General features: G+C 67.6%; 5 protein-coding genes across 5 annotated transcripts; 4 read left to right on the forward strand and 1 right to left on the reverse strand.

The window, feature by feature from the left end:
- Positions 1–719: 719 nt before the first annotated feature.
- RHOBADRAFT_51786 (uncharacterized protein) lies at positions 720–4816 on the forward strand (the record flags this gene model as incomplete). The annotated part of the gene is made up of 11 exons (XM_018416014.1): positions 720–1047; positions 1121–1486; positions 1569–1733; positions 1805–2352; positions 2415–2721; positions 2811–3198; positions 3271–3438; positions 3503–3561; positions 3629–4236; positions 4310–4373; positions 4457–4816. 11 exons carry the CDS (start codon positions 720–722, stop codon positions 4609–4611), a joined length of 3156 nt encoding a protein of 1051 aa, XP_018272844.1. The 3' UTR covers positions 4612–4816.
- Positions 4817–4832: 16 nt separating this feature from the next.
- RHOBADRAFT_51787 (uncharacterized protein) lies at positions 4833–6605 on the reverse strand (the record flags this gene model as incomplete). The annotated part of the gene is made up of 3 exons (XM_018416015.1): positions 4833–5776; positions 5840–6515; positions 6578–6605. The coding sequence occupies 3 exons, from the start codon at positions 6603–6605 to the stop codon at positions 4888–4890; spliced, it is 1593 nt and encodes a 530-aa protein (XP_018272845.1). The 3' UTR covers positions 4833–4887.
- Positions 6606–6811: 206 nt separating this feature from the next.
- Positions 6812–7819, forward strand: RHOBADRAFT_51788 (uncharacterized protein; the record flags this gene model as incomplete). The annotated part of the gene is made up of 3 exons (XM_018416016.1): positions 6812–6843; positions 6912–7558; positions 7629–7819. 3 exons carry the CDS (start codon positions 6812–6814, stop codon positions 7817–7819), a joined length of 870 nt encoding a protein of 289 aa, XP_018272846.1.
- Positions 7820–8957: 1138 nt separating this feature from the next.
- On the forward strand, positions 8958–10268 carry RHOBADRAFT_51789 (uncharacterized protein). The gene is made up of 6 exons (XM_018416017.1): positions 8958–9096; positions 9169–9285; positions 9368–9556; positions 9626–9796; positions 9941–10094; positions 10159–10268. Exons 1-6 carry the CDS (start codon positions 8976–8978, stop codon positions 10187–10189), a joined length of 783 nt encoding a protein of 260 aa, XP_018272847.1. The 5' UTR covers positions 8958–8975; the 3' UTR covers positions 10190–10268.
- Positions 10269–11345: 1077 nt separating this feature from the next.
- On the forward strand, positions 11346–11609 carry RHOBADRAFT_42008 (uncharacterized protein; the record flags this gene model as incomplete). The annotated part of the gene is made up of 2 exons (XM_018413993.1): positions 11346–11427; positions 11490–11609. Coding segments are annotated over 2 exons (202 nt in total), but the record flags the coding sequence as incomplete, so codon positions are not given.
- Positions 11610–11915: the final 306 nt, after the last annotated feature.

Raw genomic sequence — 11915 nt, forward strand, 5'->3', positions numbered from 1 at the left:
CCGTGCGGAGCCCGTCGTTACGAGGAGCGCAAGATCTCCCGCTCTCGAGAGTCGAAGCGCATTATCGCTTTGCGTGAGCCGACGCTCGCCATGACTGGGAAGGTGGGCAGCTGCACCTCGGCGGAAGCTGCTCGGCGCCTGCGCTTTTCAATCTCGCTGAGAAGCTTCTCGTGTCCGCCCTTGCCCGCGTGTGCAGCGGTCGCCCACACGAGGGCCGGGCGTCGGCAGCTCGGAGGAAGAAAGTTGGCGGCCAGAGCGCGTCATCGACTTGGGTCGCTCGGACCACCTCTTTCGTCGCTCTCGTGATCGTCGCCGCCTTCTCCGCGTCCTGCCCCTGGTCGAGAGCGGGTCCTCGCTCTCGTAGACGTCGACGGTGGGAGAACCGAGAGCTTTCCTGCGAGGCGCATCGCGATGCGAACGGCGAGCGGCGAGGACGACGCGGCGACTCGTCAACGTTGTGGCAGCAGCAGGCGGCCAGACCGCAGGACGAGGTCAGGCACGGACCGGCGTGGTGCGGAGAGATTGCCCCAGCTGGCCGTTGTCGCAGACGCGCGCGCGGAGAAGCAAGATCGACGAGCTTGGGAGGGGGAAGGGCCGGCCCGCCGCTCTCGACCAGAGCCTCGCCAGAGCCGTGCTGTGCTGTGCTCGCCCGTCCACCAGCTTGCGTGCACCCACCAAGCACCCCACCTCTTGCGCGCCGCGCCTGTGCCCCAGTGGTGATGGCCCCTCCCCTCTTCGTCGCCATCGCGCCGCCTTCCCCCTCGGCCTCGTTCGCCGCCGCCTCGTCCAGCAGCAGCCATGACGCCGCACCACCGCCCAAGCCCGACTCGCCGCCCTGGGCCGCCCTCGTGCACCGCTACGACGACGGCTCTTGCGCGACCGACATGGAGGCGGCCCCGGTCGAGCGACCGCGGGACTTTGTGTTCAGCGGCGGCGAGTCGTCCGCCAGCTCGTCACCGCCGCCAACCTTGCCTCGCGACGGCGCCGACGTCGACTTTGCCCGCGCGTTCTACCGCCGCGAGGGCTACCTCCCTGCGCTTCGAAGCCGTGCGTCCCTCGCTTCCCTCTCTCCCCTGCCCGCCAGGCACGACAGGGCTGACCAACCTGGCACGCCCCGCAGCTCGCGAGCAAGAGCGTCGTCGCGTCCTGCGCCGGTACTCGCTGTACGAGGTCGGCCGCATCCCGGCCATCGACGAGCTCGCATCCCTCGCCCGCGACGTGTTCGACGTCGACGCCGTCGTGATCAACGTCGTCCTCGACGACCGCGTCCTCCTCGTGTCGACGAGCGGCTGGGACGACAACGAGCGCGACCCGAGCGCGCCCCAGGCCGTCGTACCGCTCTCGGCGTCGTTCTGCCCGCACGGCATGGCCAAGCCGCGCAGCGCCGGGTGCTTCCAGATCCCGAACACGGCGCAGGACTGGCGCTTCCGGCGCAGCCCGCTCGTGCAAGAAGGAGACGGCCGCATCCAGTTCTTCGCCTCGAGCAGTGAGCTCCCTCCCTTTCCCGACACGAGCCGGGTCGACTAGTCGAGGCCACCCCGTCCTGACCCTGTGTCCCTCGCACGCAGACATCTACCTGCCGTCCACCTCGATCGAGCCTGTTCCCGCAGAAGCCGACGTCGACGCCCTGCCGGTCGGGTCCCTGTGCCTCATCCACGAGACGCCGCGCCCAAAGCTCACCGACCGGCAAGAGCGCATGCTCAAGCAGTTCGCCGACATGGCCGCCAAGGAGTGTGCGTCCCTCGTTCCTCTCTCTCGTTCTTTCCAAGGTCGAGCTGGAGCTCACCGTGCTCGTCATCCGCAGTCGAGCTCGCGTTTGAGCAGCAACGCCGCCGCGCGACCGACGGTCAGCAAGATTACCTGCGCGACGTCCTCAACTCGCTCATCGTCTGGCCGTCGCGCAACCTCGTCAGCAGCGCCACCACCCTGCCGTGCAACTTCAGCGGCACGGCGGCCGAGCTGCACCGGTGGACCGGCTCCGACTTTGCCTTCGTCCTCGACCTGCGCGGCTTCAACCACTCGGCCACCGACCTCACGCCGCCTCCTTCGCCTACCTCGACGTCGAGCCAGTTCGGCAAGTCGCGACCAGCCTCGGCGCAGTCGGGTCGACCAACGCCGCCCGCCTCGCCGAACGCCCTCACCGGCCGCGACGAGTACCTGCAGAAGCGCAAGGCGAGCGCTCCTCACCGTCGCGACGCCAAGCTGCACGGTCCAGGGTTCGTGTCGATCATGGACGCCGAGTGCGGCCAGTCGGACGCCGCGACGGCGAGCCGCAAGAAGGACTGGGAGGCCGTCGTCAACTCGGGCTCCGGCGTCAACTCGATCGCCCAGGCGCTCGCCGACTGGCACAAGGTGCGTCCTCGCTCGCTGTCTCGTCGTATCTGTCCCCTCCTGACGTTGTCCCGCACGCACAGACCGGCCAGATTTCCTTCTCGGCTCCTCTGCCGACGTCCGACAACCCGAACCCGACCCTCAACACGCCGCTCGCCGGCATCCTCACGCCCGACGTCCGGGCCGTCGTCGCCGTGCCCGTGTTCGACCACGAGGGCGAGCCCGCCATCTATGTCGTCGTCGGCTCGCGCAAGCAGCACTTCCAGTACGAGGCGACCGACCAGCGCTTCGTCCAGAGCGTCGGCGCGCTCCTCGTCGCCGGCATGCTGCAGGAGCGCATCCTCGCCGCCGACAAGGCCAAGCAGGCGTTCCTGTCGCAGGTCTCGCACGGTGCGTCCCTTTCCTCCCTTTTCCCTTCCCTCGCACCGGCGCCTCGCCTCGGTTCAGCTCACTGACCTGCCTCTCTCCCCTCCTCGCAGAGCTCCGCACCCCCATGTTCGCCATCGGCTCGCAACTCGAGCTCATCCGGACCATGACCGAGCCGAGCGCACTCGCCTCGATCGACCCGCTCCTCGAAGTCGCCGAGATCTGCCTCCAGTCGCTCCGAGAAGTACTCGACGACACGCTCGACGTCTCGAAGCTCAACAACGGCGACCAGGTCTCGGCGAGCCTGACCGAGGTCGACCTCGAGTCGCTCGTCATCGACGTCGTCAAGTCGTGCTGGCACAAGGCCAAGCGCCTCGCCGCTATGCGCGCCGGCGACGAGGGCCAGAGCAACTCGTCGGCTGTCGAGAAGGTCGACGTCATGCTGCGCACGAGCTTGCCGTCCGGCGTCAAGGCCAAGGTCGACATCGGCGGCCTCAAGCGGTGCGTCCGCCTCGTTCTCCCTCGGTCCTTTCCTTGCTCGAGCGCCTTACTGACAGACTCTCTCGCCCACAGCGTCCTCATCAACCTGTTTGGCAACGCGCTCAAGTTCACGTCGACGGGCTCGATCACGCTCGTCGTCGCGCCCGAGGGCATCCCGTGCACGGACGGCGCACGCCGCATCCGCTTCGAGGTCGAGGACACGGGCAAGGGCATGTCGCAGGAGTTTCTGCGCGATCACCTGTGCGTCGCCGAGTCCTGTCTGTACTTCTGTGCGACCCTCACTGACCCTCGAGTGCCCGCACAGCTTTGTCGCCTTCCGCCAGGAGGACTCGTTCACGAACGGTGCAGGGCTCGGCGTCAGCAGTGCGTCCCTGTCTCCCACTCTCCTGTTGAGCACGTCGTCTGACTCTTTGCCCTCGTCGTCTCGCAGTCGCCGAGAGCATCGTCAAGCGCATGGGCGGCACGCTCCGGTACAAGTCGGCGCCCGGTGTCGGCACGACCGCGACCGTCGTCGTCCCGCTCGAGGGCGTTACGGGCACCGGCTCGATCCAGGGCCTGCCCAAACCCGTCACGCGCAACCTGAGCGAGGAGCTCGCGAGCCTGTTCGACCCGCAGAGCCGCACGCCGTCGTCGTCGGCCGAGCCTGAGGACCGACCATCGGTCGCCGACGCGTCCAAGCTCGTCGAGGACGACGAGCGCACGGGCTCGCTCGCGCAGGGCGCCAAGAAAACGCTCGTGTCGGGCCTGCCCGCCGACAAGCCCGCCGACTCGTCCGCCGCCCAGCAAGCTCCCTCGCCCGCTCGCGTCCTCATCGTCGACGACAACCCGATCGCGCGCCGCATCCTCGTCACGTTCCTCAAGACGAAGAAGGTCACGTTCGCCGAGGCGAGCGGCGGCGCGCAGGCCATCGAGCGCTTCAAGGAGTTCCGGCCCAACCTCGTGTGGTGCGACATCCAGATGCCCGAGGTCGACGGCATCCAGGCCACCCGCGAGATGCGCGAGTACGAGCGACAGGAGGACCTGAGCCCGGCCCGTATTGTGCGTCCCGACCTCCCTCTCTGCCTCTTCCCCCCTGTGCGCGCGAACTAGACTGACCTTCTCAAACTCGCAGGTCGCCATCTCGGGCCTCGACAGCACTCTCGGCGACCACCCGGCCGTCATGACGTCCGGTCAGAGTGCGTCCTCGTCTCTCTCTCTCTCTCTCGTCGTCCTCTGCAGCCTCGGCCTCGATCTGACCCGGCCTCTCCTCCTCGCGCAGTCAACCATTGGCTCGTCAAGTCGGGTTCGAGCTTGCGAGCGCTCGCCGCCGACCTCGCCGACTACACCAAAAAGCTCGTCGAGAGCAAGGACGACGATGACGGCACCGCAGGGCACGAGTCGGCGAACGTCAACGGCGGGTCGACCGATCACTAGCTCCCCCTCCCTCTCCCTTTCTCTCTCTCGCTCTCCTCGTTCTTCCCGTCTCTTTATACACTACCACCTTGTTCCACTCGTTCCTCGCACTCCACACCATCTGTTGCTGCTACCCCCTCGCATCTCTCCTGTCGCACATCTCGCATCGTCTTCCTCCCGCACCCCTTGTTGTCGCATTTGCAGTGCATCACTCGCTCGTTCTCGTCTCTCGAGCTTTTGTGAGCAGGGCGAAAGGGTATTGGCAACAACAGAGAGACGCTCGACGACCTCCCTCGCTCACCTCCCGCAAAAAGCCCACACCTCGTACTCGCGCCTCAGCTCTGCCGCCGTCCTCGCGCGCTTCCTCCCGCCGGCACCCGCACCCTCATCGTGTTGCTCTGCGAGGCCCCTCCCTGTGCGCCCGTCGAGCAAGAGCGGGATGCGCTCGGCCCTCGCGAACGGCGCGCCCCGCAGCCCGTCATCGTCCTCCTCGTCCTTGTCCTCGAGCAGACCCGCACCCGCTCCAGCTGCAGCTCCCGCGCTTGCTCCACCGCTGCCACCTTCGAGCGCCCGCCGCTCCCGGTCGACCTCGCGCCCTCGCTCGCGCAAGGTGCGCAGCTCGCCTGCCCGGGCGGCAATGTCGGCCTGGAGCGCCGCGATGCGCAGCAGCTGGGCGCGCTCGCCCGGGTAGTTCTCGCGCTCGGATGCGGTAGGTGGACGGGGCGGGAAGGAGGTAGAGGGTGCGCGCAGAGAGGCGGCGTCCGGTGAGGGAGAAGGGGAGAGGGAGGCGGGCGAGGAGGTGAAGTGGGTCGAGGTGGGCAGGAGGAGGCCGGACGGGTTTGGCGACGTGTCGGGCTGGTGAGCCATTGGGTCGGACGAGGAAGTGGAAGAGAGGACGACGACGCGCAGAGGCTCGTCGAGGGCCGGCGCCGGCGAGGTCGAGGCGCCGACCGCAAGCTCGCGGTGGCGGTCGACGGCGGACGAGACGCGGCGCGAGGCGAGCATGAGCTGCCGCACCGTGTCGCGGATGCTGTTGGTCTGCGCGGCGATGCTCGGCGGCTCGAGCTCGGCGGCCGAGCTGACGAGGTCCGCCGGTCGAGCAGGTTGGCGAAGCGGCTCGAGGGCTGGCGACAGGGCCGAGGCACGTTGCGCGATCGAGTTGAGCGTGTTGGCGAGGTGATCAAGTCTGTTGGGAGCGAGAGAATGTGAGGACGTGCCTCGCAGGAGGAAGGAAGAGAAGCGAGCGCACCTCGAGGCAAAGTCGACCGTGCGGTCCAGGCTGTCGCGCGCCTGCGCCCTCGCCCGCTCCGCCGCCTCGTCCAGCTCGACTTCTCGCCTCCTCGTGTTGGCCGCGACGGCCGCGACGCGCTGCCTCGTCTCGTCGAGGCGCTGCCGGACCTGCTCGAGCGCCCGGCGCGGCTCCTCGAGCGAGTCGGCAAAGTTGGTGAGCGTGTCGGGGAGCCGGCTCGTGGGCGCTGCCGACGCTCTCGCCGTCTGGCCGCCGGCCATGCGCGCCTCGGCCTCGCGGAGCCGCTCTGCCGAGTCCCGCACGCGCCCGAGGCTGCTGACGAGGTCGGCCGAGGGTACCGAGAGCGGCAGTGCGCGCCGGTAGCTGCTGCGCTCGTTGAGCCACCGGTCCCACGCGGTGCTAGCGCTGGCTGAGGTGCTGTCAAAGGGCGTGCGAGGCGGCGAGACGAAGTGCGCGGACGAGGAGGGAGGCGACGGCTCGACGCGAGGAGAGCGTCCGAGGAGGGCGACGACCTCGGGATCGAGGCCGTATGTGGGCGAGTTGAAGCGCTGGTGATGCGGGAGGCGGGTGCGAGTGGTTGGCGGTGAAGGAGTCGCCAGAGCTGGTGGCTCGGGTGACAATGACGCGGTGGTGGGGGGACGTTGGGGAGGGCTCGAGGGCGGTTGCAGGCGCGGGGCTGAGGAGTGAAGGTCAGTTCGTGTACACTACGAGTGAACAAGAGAGAGGCGCGCGACGCACGTGGGTCGGCTGGAAGTGGCTGCCCCATGTCGAGCGAGGGACAGGCGGTGGGCGACCTCGGGGAGAGACGTCGTGCGCGCGCTGTCGGGTGCAGTTCAAGCTTGCAGGCTAGCTGAGTAGATCTGAGGCAGCAGCAGGGCCTGTTTGTCTGTGAGCGGGAGGAGGAGGGGAGACCAAGCCGGAGGCAACTGATGAAGGTACTTTCGCCTCAACCACCCTCTCGCCGACAACGAGATGAGCCAGCCGCACTGCGAGACGCCTCCAACGTGAGCACACAACCCCCTCTGGCCGCCGTCCTCTCCCCCAGAGCTGATCCCGCTCCTCTCCCTCGCAGCTCGACCGGGTCGGCAAAGAACAAGCAGAACCACCGCGAGCTGTGGCCGTACGGCAACTACCGCAGCTACTACTCGTTCCGGCCGGGCTCCACCGGCGCACCCGCGGTCACGGCCGACGCCCCCAACTCGCTCGACGGTCGCCTCTCGCTCCTCGACCCAGCCCTCTTTCGCGGCCGCACCCTCCTCGACATCGGCACCAACAGCGGCAAGATTGCCCTCGACGCCCTCGAATGCCTCGGCGCAGCCCGTGTCGTCGGCGTCGACATCGACCCGCTCCTCATCGACGACTGCTGGGCGGCCGCCGCCGCGCGAGGGCTCAAGGACGGCGACCCGCGCGTCGACTTTCTGCAGGGCAACATCATGCTCGACGGCTGGTTCGAGCGCTTCCAGGTCGAGATGCGCACTCGGGCGGCGAGCGCGTCGAGCGGCAGCGGCGCACCGCCGATCAAGGACGAGCGCCCTGTCGCCGAGCCGGCCGCCGACGAGTCGCCAGCTATCGAGCCACCAGCGGCAGCCCGGTTCGACGTCGTCACGCTCTTCTCGATCACCAAGTGGCTGCACCTGCATCACGGCGACGAGGGCATGCTGCGCCTGTTCGGCTCGCTGTACACGTTCCTCCCGGTCGGCGGCATCGTCATCATCGAGCGTGAGTCCCTCTCGTTCTCCTCTTTTCCTTGCGCCCGTCTCGGTATACTGACTCTGCTCTCGCCACGCAGCGCAAGAGTGGGACAACTACAAGCGCGCCGTCAAGCGCAACAAGGACCTGCGCGACGTCTTCAAGCGCATCGAGCTGCGGCCGCCGTTCGAGCGCGAGATGGAGGCCGCCGGCTTCGTGCTCGAGAAGCACATCGAGCGGGAGGAAGGTGGGTTCAGCAGGCCGCTGCTCGTGTGGCGCAAGGAGCGATGAGAAGGAGCGAGGGTCGAGGAGCAGGGCTCGTCGACGACGAGCATGGGCGACGCGCATGACGCTCGCGGGCCGGCACGCGGCGCCGGCGTCGGCGAGTGCGACCTGTCGAGTCGTGCCAGCTGGTCGCCAACCCGCAAGGAGCGATGCCGGGCTCGGCGCAGTCGAGAAGGAGATCGGCAGGTTGGAGCGAGGAGACTTTGCCTAGCGCACTTGCCCCGCTCTGCAGTCTTCTTTCGGCCGTCGCGATTGAAGCAGAGGCACGAGTGGGCATGCGTGAACCGGCGAGGGAGACAATCGTTCGAGTGCTCGCCGATTGACAGAGACCTTGCCGCTCGAGCCGAGCCGAGCGTCCTCCCTCCTCTCTCTCTCCCTGCCCGCTCACTCCGTCCGCACAAGAGTCCCAGCCGCCGAGACTGTGTCGACATGCTCGCGGCAGCCAGCTCTCGACGCGCCACCTCGTCCTCCTCGCCAGAGCTCCCCCGCCGCCGCTCGCCCACTCTTCCCCCTCCCTCCGACTCGCCGCCTCGCGACGGCGTGCACCGCTCGGCGGTCTTGCCACCTGCCTGCGCACGACCTGTGCGCACAGCTGCGCCGCTACGGTGGAGCTGGCCACGCTCGCGGCGGCCTCTTCCCCGCAAGTTTCGCCTCGCCTCGCCTCGCCGCTCTCACCGCCGCGCGAGCGGGCAGATGCGCGTGTCGGGCTCAGCGACAGCATGCACTGCTGCATGCGCGCGAGGTGGCACCGAGTCGGCCGCAGGGCTTGCCGCGCTCGCTCCGAAAACAGGGCGCGCTCCCTCTCCTCCCCGCGAGCGGTCTAGAAACGCTTCGAGCACCCTGATCGACTTGCGTCGACGCCGTCCGGCTTTCCCAGCCGCACGCATGGCCGCAGCCGGCTTCATGCGTGTCTGGCTACGATCGAGACGCTCAACGGGCGGTCGGCCGGCGCACCCTGCTTCGAAGAAGCTGGCCCTCTGCGCCGGTGGAACAAGGGTCGCTCCTCGTCGGCGAGAGTGCTGGGGGCGCACCTCGCTGCACCGGTCCTGCTGCGTGCTCTCCAGCTTGCTCTGCCCGTCGCGCTCTCGTCGACAACCGTCTCCTTCCCGCGCTCCTCCCTCTCCCTCGCCGCTCAAGCCACATCCGCTCAACCTCGACGACCATGCGCTCCTCGATCTTCCTCTCTGCGCTCGCCGCCCTCGCCCCTCTCGTCACACGCGCCGCACCTGTCGCCGTGGACGAGCTCGACGTCGTGACGGCCCTCGAGACCTCCCAGGCGGAAGGTGCGCCCCGACTCTCTCTCTCTTTCTCGAGCGACCGCGAGACCTGACGCCTAGTCTCGTCCTCACCTCCAGACGTCGCAGGGGCTCTCGAGCGGCGTGCGGTCAGCTGCTCGAAGACGTCGCAGTGCAAGCAGACGATCCCGGCGAATGCGCAGCGGGTGTGCTTGAGCAGCAAGAAGTGCTCGTGGAGTACGTCCTCCTTTTCCTCGTCCCTCTGTCGCCTCTCAGGCGTCGACGACGATCCTGACACTCTGGTTCGTCGCCGTGACAGCTTGCAAGAGCGGCTACACCAAGTCGGGCACCAAGTGCGTCAAGAAGGCCGTCGCGAGCGCCGCCAACTACCAGCTTTCGACCAAGTCGGACGTCGTCTCGTCCAGCGGCGTCAAGAGCTTCACGGGGACCAACACGGGCGCCATCGTGTCGTGGTACCACACCAACTCGGCGACCGACTCGACCAACGGTGCGTCCTCCTCCTCAAAGTCTCCTCTGTCGTTTCTTCTTGAGCTGACCGTTCTCGTCGTCAACACAGGGCACAGCTGGTGCTTGTATCCTTACGACGACAATGTCCCGGGCTTTGCGGTGTCGCTCAACACGATGCTCGCCGACTTTAACGGCGACGAGAACGCGGCCCGTGCGGCGTACTGCGGCCTCGGCGCCACTTTCACGACCTCGAACGGCGTCTCGCAGACGCTCTACATCGGTGAGCCTCTCGCTCTTTCTCCTTCGTGCCCGTCGTAGCCCTTGGCTGTCCCACCCCATCGTCCGCTTCCTCCCCTTCCCCGCCTTCCTCCTCGTCGTCGACTCTCGACGAGCCGGGTCGCTCACTTATCTCCTTCCTCTGCAGCCGACGCCTTCGACGACCAGTACGTGCGCACGTCGACGAGCGCCGACGTGATTTACAACGCCTTCACCAAGCTCAACGGCGGCCAGCAGACGAACGACAAGAACGTCGTCCTGTCGAACGTCTCGTGGCGCTTCACCGGCTCGCGCAACTCTCGGTGCGTCTGCGGCCTCCTCTCTCTCTGTGTCAGTCGAGGCACTGACAGTGTTCGCGAATCGCAGCTACGCCGTCAACGGCGCCGGCTCTGGCTGAGCGGCCGTTCTCTCTTTTCCTCTCTGTACTTCCTCCTTGATGCTGCGGCTGGTCCGTGAACGCAAAACGTTTGATCCTATCCCGTCACGGTCGTTCACGTCCTCAGAGAGCTGTGCGTGCGAGAGAACCGCCGCGAGAGCTGCTGCGTCGCCTGCGAGTCGGGTTCGCCGCCGGCCTTCTGCCCGCACCTTGTTCGCCAGCTTCCGATAGCTTCGAGCCGCACGATCGAGCGGAAGCCGCTTGCTGGCCGACGCCGAGGCGACGCCGCGGACCGCAAGAGCGCTGTCGGCGCTTTGACCTTCTCGGCGACCGGAGCGCGCTCGCTTGCCTGTTTCGCTCGAGCGCCGCTTGCTCGGCGACGCGCCTCTTTCGCTCTGCCACTTCACTCGCTCGCATTCTTGCGACTGCACCAGCTGCACGGCGTGCGCGCTCTCGCTCCTCGCCTCTCTGCGCACCGCAGGCGGACCCTGCCCTCGAGCTCGCGTGGCTCGCGGGGCGACCCCGGAAAAAAGGAGGCCGGGCGGTCGAGCGCGAGACGAGGGTCCTGGCTGCTTCCTCGCGTGCACGGTGGAGCCTGTCGCGCGCTTCCAAGGCCGCTCGTCCTTAATGAATTGCGGTGCTGCTTCCGGCGAGGCGCTTCTACGAGTCCGCCGAGCGCAACTCGTTCTCGGCTCGCCTTCGCGCGCTTTACCGAGCGGCGTCGGGGCATTGAGCTCCTGGTACTCGACGAGCAGCATGCACAACATGTCGCACGGGCGCAGACAAGGGCGCGAGGAGCCTCGGGCCCGGCAGAGAGAAGAGGGCGCTCGATCGTCTTCCTTGTCCCTCGCGGCACCCTCGCTTCGTTCTTCGGCGTCCACGCTCCAGCTTCTGCAACAGACGAGACGTCCATGCATGGGCGATCGAGCTGTCCTGCTCGACCGCTCGCTGCGGGGCCGAGCCGTCTCGTCGGTCCGGGCGCGCGAAACGGTCCCTCCCTCTTGGCCGGGCAGCACTCGAGGGGGTGCAGCTGCATTGATGTCGCGCAGAGGAGGGAGACGCCGGCTTTTCTGAGGGACTCGGGCCCCGGCGGCGGGCGTACAAGATGGGCCTCACGGCGTTCGACTGCTTCTTCCTTTCCTCGTCCTCTCTCTCCCTCGGACCCTTACCCGCCATCATGCACGCCTCGCTCTTCTTCACCGTCCTCGCCGCCGTCGCTCCCTTTGTTGCGGTCGCCGCTCCCGTCTCGAGCGCCGAGGGTACGTTCTGCCGCCTCCTTGACCTTCCTCGACCCGGACCTGACCTTCTCAATCGCGAACAGGCCTCTCTACCCTCGAGGCTCGCGCCGTCTACAAGCCATGCAAGGACACGTCGGTCTGCGGCGACATGCGCATCGTCTCCGACTCGCACCACGTCTGCAACAAGGGCGTCTGTGACTGGGGTGCGTCGCGACTCCTCCCTCGTCCTCGGCCTCGACCCTCTGCGCTCGTCTCGACTCACTGACCCACCGTGCCCCCCCCCCCCCCCCCCACCGCTGCGCGTGTCTTTGCGGGGATCGTGGCTGGGAACTCGGAGCGATGAGCGTGCTGCTGAACGGCGGATCTCAGTATTAGATCTCGAGCTGTCCGTGTCTCTCTCACATACTGTCTGAGGACGCTGCTCATGACGGACGAGGGTATGTCGACGGTGGAAGTCCTTCTAATGTTTTGCTTGAGCTAAGCGTGGTGAAGCTCGAACATCCGGCGGA

This window comes from Rhodotorula graminis (assembly GCF_001329695.1).
Source record: "Rhodotorula graminis WP1 unplaced genomic scaffold RHOBAscaffold_3, whole genome shotgun sequence".
NCBI classification, from domain to species: Eukaryota; Fungi; Basidiomycota; class Microbotryomycetes; order Sporidiobolales; family Sporidiobolaceae; genus Rhodotorula; species Rhodotorula graminis.